The sequence below is a fragment of the Drosophila miranda genome, assembly GCF_003369915.1.
Source record: "Drosophila miranda strain MSH22 chromosome Y unlocalized genomic scaffold, D.miranda_PacBio2.1 Contig_Y2_pilon, whole genome shotgun sequence".
Classification (NCBI taxonomy): Eukaryota; Metazoa; Arthropoda; class Insecta; order Diptera; family Drosophilidae; genus Drosophila; species Drosophila miranda.
The window spans coordinates 33,030,914-33,045,421 of NW_022881614.1; the positions used below are offsets into that span (position 1 = coordinate 33,030,914).

At 53.9% G+C, this 14,508-nt stretch overlaps 1 protein-coding gene across 1 annotated transcript; it reads right to left on the reverse strand.

Annotated features, from left to right (window-relative positions):
- Nucleotides 1-4,029: 4,029 nt before the first annotated feature.
- Nucleotides 4,030-14,207, reverse strand: LOC117193255. Its single transcript, XM_033397996.1, has 2 exons — nucleotides 13,625-14,207; nucleotides 4,030-5,847 (listed from the first exon to the last, which is right to left on the reverse strand). Exon 2 carries the CDS (start codon nucleotides 5,792-5,794, stop codon nucleotides 5,168-5,170), a length of 627 nt encoding a protein of 208 aa, XP_033253887.1. The 5' UTR covers nucleotides 5,795-5,847; nucleotides 13,625-14,207; the 3' UTR covers nucleotides 4,030-5,167.
- Nucleotides 14,208-14,508: the final 301 nt, after the last annotated feature.

Consider the following 14,508-nt stretch of genomic DNA (forward strand, 5'->3'; position numbering starts at 1 on the left):
TTGTGTTTGAGATTGGGATTCCAACCATCTGCATCTAGATACTCCTTATGTATATAATTAATTTATGTAAGTCTAAAATATGATACTCAGGCAGGGTTCGGTTTTCGCCAAGAGTTCCGGTTTAATTTTGAAAATCAGCTAGTCAGTTAGCGAAGTCTAAAACAAAATTTTCCGCCGCTCAGTTGGATCTGATCCTCAGCACAGCAGACGCCGACACCAACAACCAATAAACCCAGTGATTGATAATGAAAAACAAATTTATTTGAAGATCGTAACACATGTGTGTAGAAAAAAAAAATATTTAAGTCGTTCGCGCTGATGTCTTTGGAATAGAATCCTGTATTTTCTGGAACGTCGGGACAAGGGAACCCAACGTATTTATCAATGATTCGTCCTGGAAATCTTTGGATTCTATCAAAGACTATACAATACCAAGATGTCGCATGAGGAACAAATGCTTTTTCAATTTTCGTTTGACGCTTCATGGTACGGGCGCGCGGGGCTAGTACTTCAATTCTCTTTTACGCTACCGGAGCATCCGAAGTGCTACTCGGCTTCGTCAATGCCTCGGTCAGCACGAGCTGGAGCCAACCCAGAAATATGCTTGTAGCTGTGTATATGTGTGTATGTCCTAGGTCGGCACGGCCATAAACCGGTTTCGCCCGCAGCATATACGGCTTTTAGCTTCACACACAAGCGCACTGAAAGCATGTCAGTTTTTGCGTGCCGAAACCGTAGGGCAGCGTGGTCGCTGATGTCTTTGGCGCGGCACAGTGGGGACTCAGCCGAAATAGTCAAAAAATTGTATGAGTGCTTTAGATAAATTTAATGTACGCATCTAATAGAGAATTTTCCAATCGAATTTTCAAGATAGTTTTAGTTTAGGAGATATAAGCACTCAAAGTTTAACATTTTTTCAGTGTGCAAATATTTATTGACTAACTAACTAATTTAGCAAGCTGAGACGGCCAAAGGTCCCACTGTGCCGCTCCAAAGACATCGGCGATCCGCGACCACCGCTCCGACGGTGCTGTTGCCGAACAGACGAAACCGATGGGCAGCGGGGTCGCGGTAGAGACGAAGTACAGGCGAAAAGGGAATTGAAACCCCGCGCGCTCCCTCGTGCCTTTTGGGTCCTAATGTTAGGACCCGCCATAGAACAGCTTTTTGGTCGCTCATGCGACATCTTGGTATTGTATAGTCTTTGATTCTATTCTGCGAATCAAATTCTGCATATCTTCAATAAGAGCCATATCTTCCATAAGAACCTTATCCTTCTCTTTTGAAATATGGGCTAAAGTAACCTCATGCGCGGCCAGATCTGACTTGCGATAGAATATACGGCTGCACAAATTACAGATATGCTCCTGGCAGCTACATATGTTTGCGCTTGTACTTCCTACGGCATTTTGTACATCGTTTTTCGCCAGACCAGCACAACAAATAGTTATTCATGGCGTCATTAATCTCCACACTATTACCTCCATCGTTTTTGCTATCCATGCTTTCCTTCAGCGGTGTTTTCACGGCTCTACTCACATTACTCTTCGTATCATCTATATTCTCCACATCCACACATTGGTTCTCATCGTTTTCGGTTTCCGAGTCGGTTTCTTCCTTCAGACCACGCCGACATTTGTGTTTCAAATACTGCTCCTTCAGAATGAACCTTTGTTTTCATTGTTGCCATTTGTATTTCTTCACCAAGTGATGATCCTGGTAGTGGCGACGCACCATGTGGAACTTTGTCATGATGACGTTATTGGGCATATGTTCATGGCTCCGACACTGCTTGACCGGGCAGTGAAAACAATCCTTTTCTTCAAATTCTATTTTGTGAATTTTCTTCATATGCCGATTATACAGGTGCAGCCCCTTAAATACTTGTCGTCGAGGGGACAACTTGCAGTGGTACTTGCGGTTGGGCAGCAAGTCGTCGAGATCTGGAATCGAGCATTTCTCACTGTATTTCTTGGTATCCATGGAGCCCATGCTTGTTTAAAAATATAAATGGTCAATGATCAAAATAAAGCCATCAAGCTTAGCGGCATTTAGCAGTGCTGACAAACTTCGCCACATAACTAGTGCTGTAAAACCGAAAAAATTTGCAGGCGTCCATTTTGTAGATTCTGGTTTTAAGACTAGTACTCAGATCAGATCAGTAAAATTTTCCGTTGACGTAACCAGAGATGATGTTCGTATGGAATAAGTGAATAAAAATGCTTGTAGGTTTTTTGCACCCATCAAAAAATATAACAAAAATAAGTGCCGATTAATACTGGAACGGCAATCGAATAAAACAGGATGATTGGGGCTGATTCATCGTCGTCCAACGGGAAGGTGAAGACAAAGACTGAATGTTTCCAATAATATGAGAGCATATATATGTATTTTCGTGGTTTCGTGTAGTGTAGGTATAAAAGGAGGGCACAACAATAGCACATCCAATACTAATGGTATACCCGAAAGTGCTCGAGAGTCTCATGGGAGGCGGCCTAAAAAACTGGGAACCTCCCGCTGGCATGGCGAAGGATAAGTCATATCGGCATCCAATAACATGGTATTCTTCAGCAATGTGCGGGGATCGTCCTTTAGCTTGTGATTCACGATCTGTCTCAGATCTGTGAACCTGCAGGAGAACATTTATTTACCTCACATCTTACGTATTCTTTGAAATCTTCCACAGCTTACCACCGAAAATGATAGCCCATTTGTGGGCTATCCCACACGCCGAGAACCGTTCTTCACGGAAACTAATTTGTTGCTTTTGTAATCCACCACCCGCTGCAGCGGGGGATTAAGGATTGGTGTCTGTGCCGTGATAAGTTTTCGCCCGAATAAGATAAGGGAAGGGACTGGTCTGGTCATCCTTGAGGGAACACATCGACACCTCTATGGGGGAAAAAATGTGTTTCAACGGTGACCCAAGTAGGTTTGAAAACAGTAAATTATAGTCCCCAAAATTGAATACTCTTTAGCGGTCGTCTTTTTCCCATTCAACTGAAAAATCTGTCTGCTGGCCAAAAGGACGTTCGGGGCTCTTAAAAGATTCTGTTGCTCCACAGATTTATTGCCGCGCTCAATTTGCTTTAATGTCCACATTGACAAACGGACAATCCCCAAAGACGAAAGATTGATAGAGTCCAATCACAGCTTCATTCAGACCTCTTAAAGAAGGAGAAACCTGCGCGTTTGCGGTATTATGGCAGAGGAAGGACAAAATCTCTTACCTCTTTTACCTCAAAATAATATACAAAATTGCATTAAATTTATTCATCATCATCATCATCATTCATCAATTTTTGGAAAGCCATTTTTTGGCTAATTAGGAGTTCTAAAAGTCCAAATGTTTCACTTCAAATTTATTTGACGGTCAAGTTCGAGATATTGTAGTAAATATATTTTATTTTCGTCTAATTTTTCTGGTATATTTCCTTACTGGGTAAAGACGAACTTGGACTAAGACGAGTAGTTGTGTAAGGAAGTTCTCAGGCCGAGGTACAGCTTCTCAGTCTGTCCAGGGCCCGGTCCTTCCCCACAGCAAAATTTGTTGTGTGAGGACCTAAGGGGAGAGCCGCTAGTGGCGAAAGCGCGCCCGTGGGGTGGATCGTGGGACGGTCGGGCCTGGCCCGGCCACGAGGCGTGGGTGAAGCCGTGCTTGGGAGCTGCAGAGACGTGCGTTGGGGGTCATGTGTGGCGGGAGACGGGGTTTGGGTCAGGGATCGGAAAGGTGTGGGAGAGGGGAGCTCAGCCTAGCAGATGCCGCATGATCCACGACTCACATCTGCGTCGCCGGGTCCCCCGGGCGAGGGTAGGAGAGGGAACCCGGCGAATGCCGCGTGAATCCACGACTCGCATCCAGCATCGCCGGGTCCCCAGGGGAGAAAGGTATAGGAGAGGGAAAACCCAGCTTGGTGAATGCCGCATGATCCACGACTCACATCCACTTCGCCGGGCCTCCCGGGAAAAGGGAAGAGAGGGGGAGGGGGGTGAGTGACTCCTACGGGCGAATGTTCTGAGACAGGTGGGTTGAGGTTGGTGTCTTTATTGTTTTCGGATCATTTCCCTACTTAAAATCCCGCTTGCAGCGGGGAAATAAACGCCAAAAAAATATCATAAACAACATGTGGGCATAGATATGTAAAGAAGCTGCGGGAATGTTCTGCTTATACCTGCCTACTGCACCGATCTATCCCCCCAGAGCTCACATACGTGAGGTGGCTCACCCTTGTTTCCCTTCTTTGGGTCCTGTTCTCCCACGGCGGGTCCTCGTCACTTCGGTGGCTTCCTTTGCACACCGCGTGGGTGCGGTCAAGGCTGGTTTTATTCACCGCGTGCGGGCGAACACGGCTTATTGTGTACACGGCGCGGTCACGGCTAGTTTTTCACACGGCGCGGTCCCGGCTTACTTTTCACATCTATGGCTTCCGCCGCACAACCGGTCTGGCTCAGCCCTCGGAGATCACTCCCGAGCTTGGCTCGCCCTGGACCGTGCCAGGCCTCGGCTTTTCCTTTTCGCAGCTTCTCTGCCGCTTCGCTGCTGCGCCGCCTTCGGCTGCCGGCCTCGGCTGCGTGGGTGTATGGCTGCGTGTGTGTATTGCCTGCTTCGCCGTCGGCTATTTTCCTCGGCTGCGTGGGCGTAAAACCGATCGGCGGCTTCTCTGCCGCTTCGCTCTCTTTCATGTTGTCTCTTTTCGTCTGCGTATAGCCGGTCTCTTCCTTGCGTTGGCTGCGTGGGCGTAAGAGCGTATCTCTTTCGTGTTGGTTCTCTTTTCCTTCGTATAGCCGTGGTGTGCGTCTCTCTTCGCTGCGTGGCCGTAGTGTGCGTCTCTCTTACGTGTTGGTTCTCTAAGTTCTAATAAGTAAAAAGGCCTACTGTTTTGGGGTTTCTTAGCCTATTTCTTACTTTAATGGGTGAAAATAAGGATTCATTGTTGTTTGTCTTGGTAATACTAATAATAATAGAAGTAATAAAATCGGATAATCGTGAATAATGATGAAATTAGATAACAAGCCGTCGGGGCGGTCCCTTCAGGGGATGGTGTCGTGGTCAGTGTTGTGGAGGCTTATGCCTTCACACTCCCTTCCTACTTCGGGGTGGGGCGCGGTGAAATGCGCACCAAATTTCCGCTGATGCATACGCGGAAGCGTTGGCCGTCGTGGTGTTCTAGGCTGCGGGTCCGGCTGCGCCCGTGCCGCGCCGCGCCGCGTTTGCCTGAGCGCTGGCGCCTTCCAGCAGGCTTTGCGGGATGCGGCGGTCAGGCGTGCTTACACGCCAGGCGACTGGGGCGATTGGCCATTCCTGCTCCTCCTGCAGCGCGTTTAGCTCGGACATCTCCTCGAACGCTGTGAGCAGTCCGCCCGCCTCTGCCTCTTCCAAGCCCAATGACAGGTCGCTGTCCTCCTTTGGTTGGCTCGGGTTTCCTGGTTCGGCCTCTCGGGCCGTGCAGCTCGTCGGGTCCGGGTTCGGGGCGTTGTGGTCGGTGGGAACTGGCGATAGCCACTTCATTGGTGCGTGGTCCAGCGGCTGCCAATCGGGATTCTCCCCTCTTTCCGGGGCTGCCGCCTCCTCCTGCGCGTCCCACTCCTGCAGTCTGGCGTGCCACCCGTCGTCCCAGATGGTGTCCGGGATCGGGCCGTTTGGGTTCTCCTGTTGATGGTCCATGCTGCGTGGTGTTGCCCGGTTCTGCTTGCGGGGTCGGGGAGTGGTGTCTTGCTTGTGGTTGGCTGGTCGTGCACCGTGGTTGCCTTGAGCTGGGCGGCGACGCACCCCTAGGATGCCCCTCCGTGCCATCCTCTGCCTCTAGAGGCTGTGCGTCGCTCGTCCTTGGGTTGTCCATGTCGGATCTGGTGGGGGGAAGAAACATTGTTTGGTTATAACCTGACCTGTGCCACTGATGTGCCCTGTGCCCTGGGTTTCCCTGATCGGTGCATTTTCTAGTTTCTGGCTATTTCTTACTCTAATCCCTTATCTTACTGCGTGCGTACGCGGTTGACCCCTGCGGGGCGAGGACATTACGGCAGCGCACTACCATAAGTGGCCCTCATGAACTCGCGGTTTTCCTGGTGCTGGGGTCGTCGTCATCGTTGTCTTCGTTGTCTTCGCTGGTGAGTGTGTGCTCGTTGTCGCGGTAGGCCTTGAGGTCGGCTAGTCCGGCCGTTCGTCGTTGTCTTCCTGGATGCTTCTGGAGTCGTGCTATGGTGGGAGAAATAAATTTAATTACTTTGTAAGGCCCCTCATATTTGGGAGCCAGTTTGGCAGCGAAGTTGTCCGCCGCCTTGGACAGGTGATGTTGGCGTAGCATCACGAGCGTCCCGATCGTGGGTCTCCATTCGCGTCGACGTAGGTTGTAGGTCCTGCTCTGCGTCTGTGATGCCTGCTGGGTATTTTCTTGTACGATGGCGAAGATTTCCTTGAGTCGCTTGGCCTTGTTGGTTGGGGTCTCTGTCACTTCGCCTAGTCCTGGGGTCGTCTCTTCGTACAAGGCTCCAGGCAACCGAGGTTCCCGGCCGAGTACGATGAATGCTGGGCTGAAGCCTGTGGTGTCCGATGTGCTGCTGTTGATGGCTAGGCTGAGTTCGGGCAGCAGCTCGTCCCATGTCCGCTGGTCTCCATCGATGTACTGGGCGATCATGGTTTTGATCGTCCTGTTGGCTCGTTCCGTGGGGTTTTGTTGTGGCGTATACGGCGCCGTATACTCCAATTCCATGCCTGCTAGTTTGCAGAACTTTCGGAAGGAGCGACTTGTGAATTGGGTCCCGTTGTCGCATACGAATTTCCGTGGGGTTCCGAAGCGGCTCAGGATCCGTTCCCGGAAAGCGGTCTCCAGTAGTGCGGTGGTGGCCTTGCGTAGTGGGACCAACTCCACCCACTTGCTGAAGGCGTCGAAGAACACCAGCAACATAGTATTGACGTGTTTGGATCGGGGCAATGGTCCAATGAAGTCGGCGCAGACGATGTCTAGTGGTTCTTGGGCTTGGCGGGTGTGCATCTTCCCTCCTGGTTTGGTTTGACTCACCTTATACTGCTGGCACTTGCTGCACTGCTGGATATATCGGGCGATATCTCGGTGCAGTCCGGGCCAGTAGTACCTCTGGGCTATTCGTGTCGCTGTCTTCCTGATTCCGAGGTGTCCTGCTGTCGGGTGGTCGTGGCACTCTTCTAGCACGCGTCGGCGGTGGTCCTTGTTGACACATAGTTTCCATTTGATAGGGTCTTCTTCGCTGGTTCTGCTGCTGGCTCGTTTGTATATTTGGTCGCTCTCGATGATGAACTCCGGGTGTCCTTCCGGCTGTTCCTGGATCCGCTTGCGGAGCCTCTGCAGCCAGGGGCAGGGGCAAGGGTCCCGGTCTTCGTCCGCTCGCTGCAGGGTTTCTACTGGTTGTCGTGAGAGGGCGTCAGCCACAACGTTCTGGCTTCCTCGGCGGTAGTGGATGTCAAACCGATATTGCTGGAGCTCCAAGGCCCAGCGGGCGATGCGTCCCGTTGGATTATCGATGGAGTTCAACCACTTCAAGGCGAGGTGATCCGTGATTACATCGAAGTGGTATCCTTCCAGAAAGCATCGGAACTTCCGGATTGCCCAGACTATGGCAAGGCACTCTTTCTCGGTGGCCGAGTAGTTTTCCTCTGCCTTGAGTAGTCGACGGCTTGCGTAGGCGATGACTCTTTCTGCTCCGTCGATCTGTTGTGTCAATACTGCTCCGAGGCCATACGAACTGGCGTCCGTTTGGAGTACGAATCGCTCGGCGAAGTCGGGGCATGCCAGGACTGGTGCTTGCGTAAGTCTTTCCTTGAGAGTGTCGAACGCCTGATGTTGTTCGTCTGTCCACTCCCACTTTTGATCCTTTTTGAGCAGGTTGGTCATGGGCTGGACCACCGTGGCGAAGTTGGGGACGAAACGTCGGTACCAGGATGCCATCCCGATGCAGCATCGCAGTTCTTTCAGTGTGGTGGGCGGTGCTACTTTCTGGACTGCGCTGACCTTGTCTGGGTCCCTGTGGATGCCTTGTTCTCTGATTGCATGGCCGAGGTAGACTAAACTCTTCCTGAAGAAACTACACTTGTTTCTGTTCAGTCGGAGGTTCGCCTCTCGCAGCCTCCTGAAAACCTCGCGAAGGTGGTCGATGTGTTCTTCTAGCGTGGCTCCGATGACGATGATATCGTCGAGATACGCGAACGCGTACGGCTCCATGGTGGGTCCGAAGACGCTGTCCAACGCTCGCTGGAACGTCGCTGGGGCTGAGTGCAGGCCGAAAGGCATGACCTTCCACTGGAAGAGTCCTCTGCCGGGACGGTAAATGCTGTTGCCTCTCTGCTGCCCTCGGCCACCGGGATCTGCCAGTATCCGTTTTTGAGGTCCAGCGTGGAGATGTAGCGAGCGTGGCGAAGTCTCTCGAGAATGTGGTTAATCCGTGGCAGCGGATATGCGTCCGGCACCGAGCGGGCATTTAGTTGGCGATAATCCACGCACATTCGCATTTCTCCGGTCTTCTTTCCTACCAAGACGATTGGGGCGCTGTGGGGACTGTGGGATGGCTGGATCCTTCCGTCCCGTAGCAGCTCGTCCACCTGCGCGTTGATGATCTTCTGCATGGCCGGGTTCTTCGGGAAATAGCGCTGCTTCACGGGCCTGTCGTCTCGCATTGTTATCGTGTGTTCGGCGATGTGGGAGACTCCAGCTAGTCCGTCGAATTTCGCCAGTTCTTCTTCCAGAAACTTGCCTGCCCACGGCGTGGGGGGTGGTTCGGGGTCTGGGTCTTCCTGCCATGGCGATAGGTCCTCCAGTTCCAGGGCGGTAATGGCGGCCAAGATCGCGTTCTCGTAGTCATCCGAGTCGGCTGGGCGAAACGGGTTTCGTTCCCGGGCTATTTGGGCGTCGGCTAATGGCTCCAGTTGGTAGTCCGTCGTCGAGGTCTCTCTGGTGTCGGGATTCGTGGCTGGCGTAATGTCTGTCGTGCTGGGTTACTCCGTGGTGACTCCCGGTTCGATGAGCTGGCCCTGGAGTGGTCCCGCAGGGCCGCAGCTATCTTTGCTGGAGTATTCTGGTGATTCCTGGGTCCTGTTGCTGACTCCCGGTTCGATGAGCTGGCCCTGGGTTGGTCCAGCGGCGCCGAAGCTATCTCTGCCGAAGTTTTCTGCTTTCTGCTGTGTCCTGTTGGTGACTCCTGGTTCGACGAGCTGGCCCTGGATTGATCCAGTGGAGCCGGAGCTGTCTCTGCCCAAGTCCCTTGCTTCCTGCTGTGTCCTGTTGGTGACTCCTGTTTCGACGAGCTGGCCCTGGATTGATCCAGTGGAGCCGTAGCTGTCTCTGCCCAAGTCCTTTGTTTCCTGCTGTGTCCTGTTGGTGACTCCTGGTTCGCCGAGCTGGCCCTGGATTGATCCAGTGGAGCCGGAGCTGTCTCTGCCCAAGTCCTTTGTTTCCTGCTGTGTCCTGTTGGTGACTTCTGGTTCGACGAGCTGGCCCTGGATTGATCCAGTGGAGCCGTAGCTGTCTCTGCCCAAGTCCCTTGCTTCCTGCATTGTCCTGTTGGTGACTCCTGGTTCGACGAGCTGGCCCTGGATTTATCCAGTGGAGCCGTAGCTGTCTCTGCCCAAGTCCTTTGTTTCCTGCTGTGTCCTGTTGGTGACTCCTGGTTCGACGAGCTGGCCCTGGATTGATCCAGTGGAGCCGGAGCTGTCTCTGCCCAAGTCCTTTGTTTCCTGCTGTGTCCTGTTGGTGACTCCTGGTTCGCCGAGCTGGCCCTGGATTGATCCAGTGGACCCGTAGCTGTCTCTGCCCAAGTCCTTTGTTTCCTGCTGTGTCCTGTTGGTGACTCCTGGTTCGACGAGCTGGCCCTGGATTGATCCAGTGGAGCCGGAGCTGTCTCTGCCCAAGTCCTTTTTTTCCTGCTGTGTCCTGTTGGTGACTCCTGGTTCGACGAGCTGGCCCTGGATTGATCCAGTGGAGCCGTAGCTGTTTCTGCCCAAGTCTTCGTTTTGTTGCGTTGTCCTGTTGGTGTCGGGGTTCGTGCTGGGGAACTGGCCATGGTTGGTTCCATCGGTGTCGCAGTTCTTTCCGTCGTAGCTTCCTTCGTGTCCTGTTGTGGTGGCGTAGTCCTGGGGTTGTTGCTTGATCTTGTCTGGTAGGGCTTTGTTGTCACTGCGGTTGGATGGTTCGTGGTTGGCTGTGGGGTGTTGGTCTGCGGCTGGTCTCGGATGGCAGTGGAGTCCGCAAACGTGACAGACCGTGGGCGTGGCTGGGCGGGGCATGATGGTATCGTCCCGGCGGGTTTCTGCTGCAACTTCAGCTGTAGATATGCCCGTCCGCAGTGGATCCTTGCGCGGATGCCACAGAGGAAGTCGAGCCCCAAGATAAAGTCGTCTAATACCGTGGGGAGTATAAGAAGAGATACCTGTGTTTCATGCTGATCCAGGCGCACTGTGACTGCTATCGCTTGGTTGATCTCCTTCCTGGTTCCATCTGCCAGGCGGATCCTGGTCCTCACCTCTCGCCTGTTCTCGGTCGTCCCTATCTCCTTCGCCAGCCGCTCACTGATGAAGGATCGTGTGGCTCCCGTGTCGAGGGTGGCCGCAAATGCTCTCCCCTTGATGTCCACCAGGGCAGCGATCCTTCCTCCGGTCATGCTTAATGGGTGGGTTTCTCCTGTTCCTGGGTGCGCGCCTCCGTCCATGTCCCAGTTGGGCGGAGACCCGACCTGTTTCCCGACGCTGGTTTCCGGCAGCAATTGATGGTCCGGACCCCTCGGTGGCCACATTCCCAACAGAACAGCTTCTGTCGGTTTGTGCCCGCACCACTGAAATGGCCGTTTTCCCCGCAGTTCCGGCAGGCTCGTTGTACATCGATCGCCTGCTCTTGCTCCTGGCCGATTCCTCGGTTGGCGATCTCGGTTTTCCCGGGTGTCTCGTGTGTGTTGCCTCGTTGTGGGTTGGTTCCATTGTCGGTATCGGCGGAACGAGGTCGATGGTTCTGCGTGGTCCCGATGCTGCGGAGTGCGTCTAGGTCCCGCGCGGTTTCGTAGGCCGAGACGAGCTGGGTCAATTTTGTGAGTGATCGGAAATCTTGTCTGCGCGTGTACATTTGATACTCCGGACGGAGATTTTCGTAGATCCGCTCGAGTTCCTGTTCCCGAGTATACTGGGCTCGTTGCATCATCAGACGCAACTCGATAAGGTAATCCCGGAAGGATTCCTTGGGCTTCTGTTCCCGACTTCGTATGGTGTCTTCCAGCCGCTGGAAGTATCTGGGGGCAGGAAGAATTCTAGGAATTCTTTCCGAAAGTCTGTCCAATTCTGTCCCTGCATCTGAAAAGTTCGGAACCATCCTTCGGCCTTACCTGTAAGGAGACCGGAGACCAGTATGTTCCCAAAGTGCGTAGCCAATTCGTCCAGCCTTGCCTGCACGGCTTCGGGGTTCCCAGGGCGTGCGATGAATGCGGTGATCCGGCTCCGTAGGTCCTCTACAGTCACAGTTTCTCCTAGTCCAAACTCCTTAGCTAGGCTCTGCAGCTCGTCCTTCCTGCGGGACGCTATCCAGCGGATGTTCATCCTGATCCTGGTACACTAGTCGGGGCACCGGTACGAGTCCTTATCAGCACGGTACTGGGTCTGGGGCTTCTGTACTAGGATACGCGGCACTGGGTGGAGAGTCCTGTTCGAAGGACACGCGGCACGATACTGGATCGGTGATCCTATACTAGGATACACGGCACTGGGGTGGGGGGATCCTGTCGAAGGATACGTGGCGAGGTACTGGATCGGTGATCCTATACTGGGATACACGGCACTGGGGTGAGGGATCCTGTTCGAAGGGCACGCGACACGGTACTAGATCGGTCATCCTGTACTAGGATACACAGCACTAGGTGAGGTGGCACGTTACTAGGAAAAGGTCCTGTCTGACTGCTCGGTGGTAACTGTGTGACTCCTCGGTAACAACTGTCTGACTGCTCGGTAATGACTGTCCTGACCGGTGTTCCTGCTCCGCCTTATATTGGCCGTGGCCATGGCTTTGTGGCCGAGGGCTCCTCTGCCATGTAGCTGCTCCGCTGCGATCGCCGGCTGTCCCTCGCTGCTCCGTTGTTCTACCGCTGCTTCGCTGCTTGGCTGCTCTGTCACTGTCTCGCTGCTCTGTCACTGCCTCGCTGCTCTGTCACTGCTTGGCTGCTCTGTCCCTGTCTCGCTGCTCTGTCACTGCCTCGCTGCTCTGTCACTGCCTCGCTGCTCTGTCGCTGCGCCTTCTCCGCTCTGCCGCTGCCTCGTTGCTCTGTCGCTGCTGCTTTGCTGCTCTGCCGCTGCGCCGCTGCTGCTGCTTTGCTACTCTGTCGCTGGTGCCGCCTTGTCGCCGTCGCGTGCCAAAGTTTTAGGCGCCGTCCGCGGCCATTTTCTCCCGGCACGCGGTGCTGTGTCTTCGGCGTCTTTCCCCGTCTCTTTCTGTCGCGTAGGTGGCTGGCCGCGTGGTTTTTTGCGTCTCTTTCTGCCTCGTAGGTGGCTGGCTGCGTGGTTTTTTTTTTCCGCGTGGTTTTCGCCGGCGCGTCTGGGACACGTGCCGGCGGCTGTTGCTTGGGGGGTATTAGAGAAACCAGCCTCAGCTGTACATAAGTCGAGGGATCAAAGATTGGTGCTGGCTATTCGCCGGGACACTGATTTTTGGCTGCTAATCACTGATTTTAAGTTTACCTTCCTTTTCTCCTGCTGCTTTTCCTGATCCGTGGCTCCTAAGCATCGTTTGCTGTTTTGCTTTTGTGGGTCTTGCCTTTTAATTGTTGGCTGCTGCTTGGTTCCCTTTTCACTTTTAACTGCTTTTCACTTATTCCCTATGCTCACCGACTCTCCCCTCGTGAGTCCCTGCTCGGGCGCCATCTGTAAGGAAGTTCTCAGGCCGAGGTACAGCTTCTCAGTCTTTCCAGGGCCCGGTCCTTCCCCACAGCAAAATTTGTTGTGTGAGGACCTAAGGGGAGAGCCGCTAGTGGCGAAAGCGCGCCCGTGGGGTGGATCGTGGGACGGTCGGGCCTGGTCCGGCCACGAGGCGTGGGTGAAGCCGTGCTTGGGAGCTGCAGAGACGTGCGTTGGGGGTCATGTGTGGCGGGAGACGGGGTTTGGGTCAGGGATCGGAAAGGTGTGAGAGAGGGGAGCTCAGCCCAGCAGATGCCGCATGATCCACGACTCACATCTGCGTCGCCGGGTCCCCCGGGCGAGGGTGTGGGAGAGGGAACCCAGCTTTGCGAATGCCGCGTGAATCCACGACTCACATCCAGCATCGCCGGGTCCCCAGGGGTGAAAGGTATAGGAGAGGGATAACCCAGCTTGGTGAATGCCGCATGATCCACGACTCACATCCACTTCGCCGGGCCTCCCGGGAAAAGGGAAGAGAGGGGGAGGGGGGTGAGTGACTCCTACGGGCGAATGTTCTGAGACAGGTGGGTTGAGGTTGGTGTCTTTATTGTTTTCGGATCATTTCCCTACTTAAAATCCCGCGCCTGCAGCGGGGAAATAAACGCCAAAAAAATATCATAAACAACATGTGGGCATAGATATGTAAAGAAACTGCGGGAATGTTCTGCTTATACCTGCCTACTGCACCGATCTATCCCCCCCAGAGCTCACATACGTGAGGTGGCTCACCCTTGTTTCCCTTCTTTGGGTCCTGTTCTCCCACGGCGGGTCCTCGTCACTTCGGTGGCTTCCTTTGCACACCGCGTGGGTGCGGTCACAGCTGGTTTTATTCACCGCGTGCGGGCGAACACGGCTTATTGTGTACACGGCGCGGTCACGGCTTACTTTTCACATCTATGGCTTCCGCCGCACAACCAATCTGGCTCAGCCCTCGGAGATCACTCCCGAGCTTGGCTCGCCCTGGACCGTACCAGGCCTCGGCTTTTCCTTTTCGAAGCTTCTCTGCCGCTTCGCTGCTGCGCCGCTTTCGGCTGCCGGCCTCGTCTGCGTGGGTGTATGGCTGCGTGTGTGTATTGCCTGCTTCGCCGTCGGCTCTTTTCCTCGGCTGCGTGGGCGTAAAACCTCTCTCTTAGTTCTAATAAGTAAAAAGGAGGCTTATGCCTTCACAGTTGTAAGAACAACTTGTTTGTTGCTAAAGATATTTCCACGGAACGTTCCAAAATAGGGTTTTCCTCTTTTGAACATTGTGAGGAACCGCGGTTCCCACAGGCCGAATTCGACCAAAGCATAGCCGGATAAAGGCGGTGGGACGGTCGGATAAAGGCTGATGGCTGGCTGGATAAGGCGAAGGTCAGCCCAGATACCCACGGATATCCGGATGCGGCGAAGAGGCCAAGGGCCCCGAGAGGAGAAGTGTCCCGCTCTCGGAGCGATAGAAACGCGAGAGGCAGAGGAGACGGCGGGATCGGGCCGGCAGCGATCCGACGCATGACCAAACATGGGCATGGGATCACGCCACCGGCCAGGCCCCGTTACGAAGGCCGTGGAAACCAGGAGACGGCGATGGAAAACTACCAACGCCGAGCCGGGGCCCGTCAAAGGGCTATAAAAGG

Bases quoted from the DNA above. Each gene is read 5' to 3' on its own strand.
- LOC117193255 (XM_033397996.1), bottom strand. From the start codon at position 5,794: ATGGCACGGAGGGGCATCCTAGGGGTGCGTCGCCGCCCAGCTCAAGGC.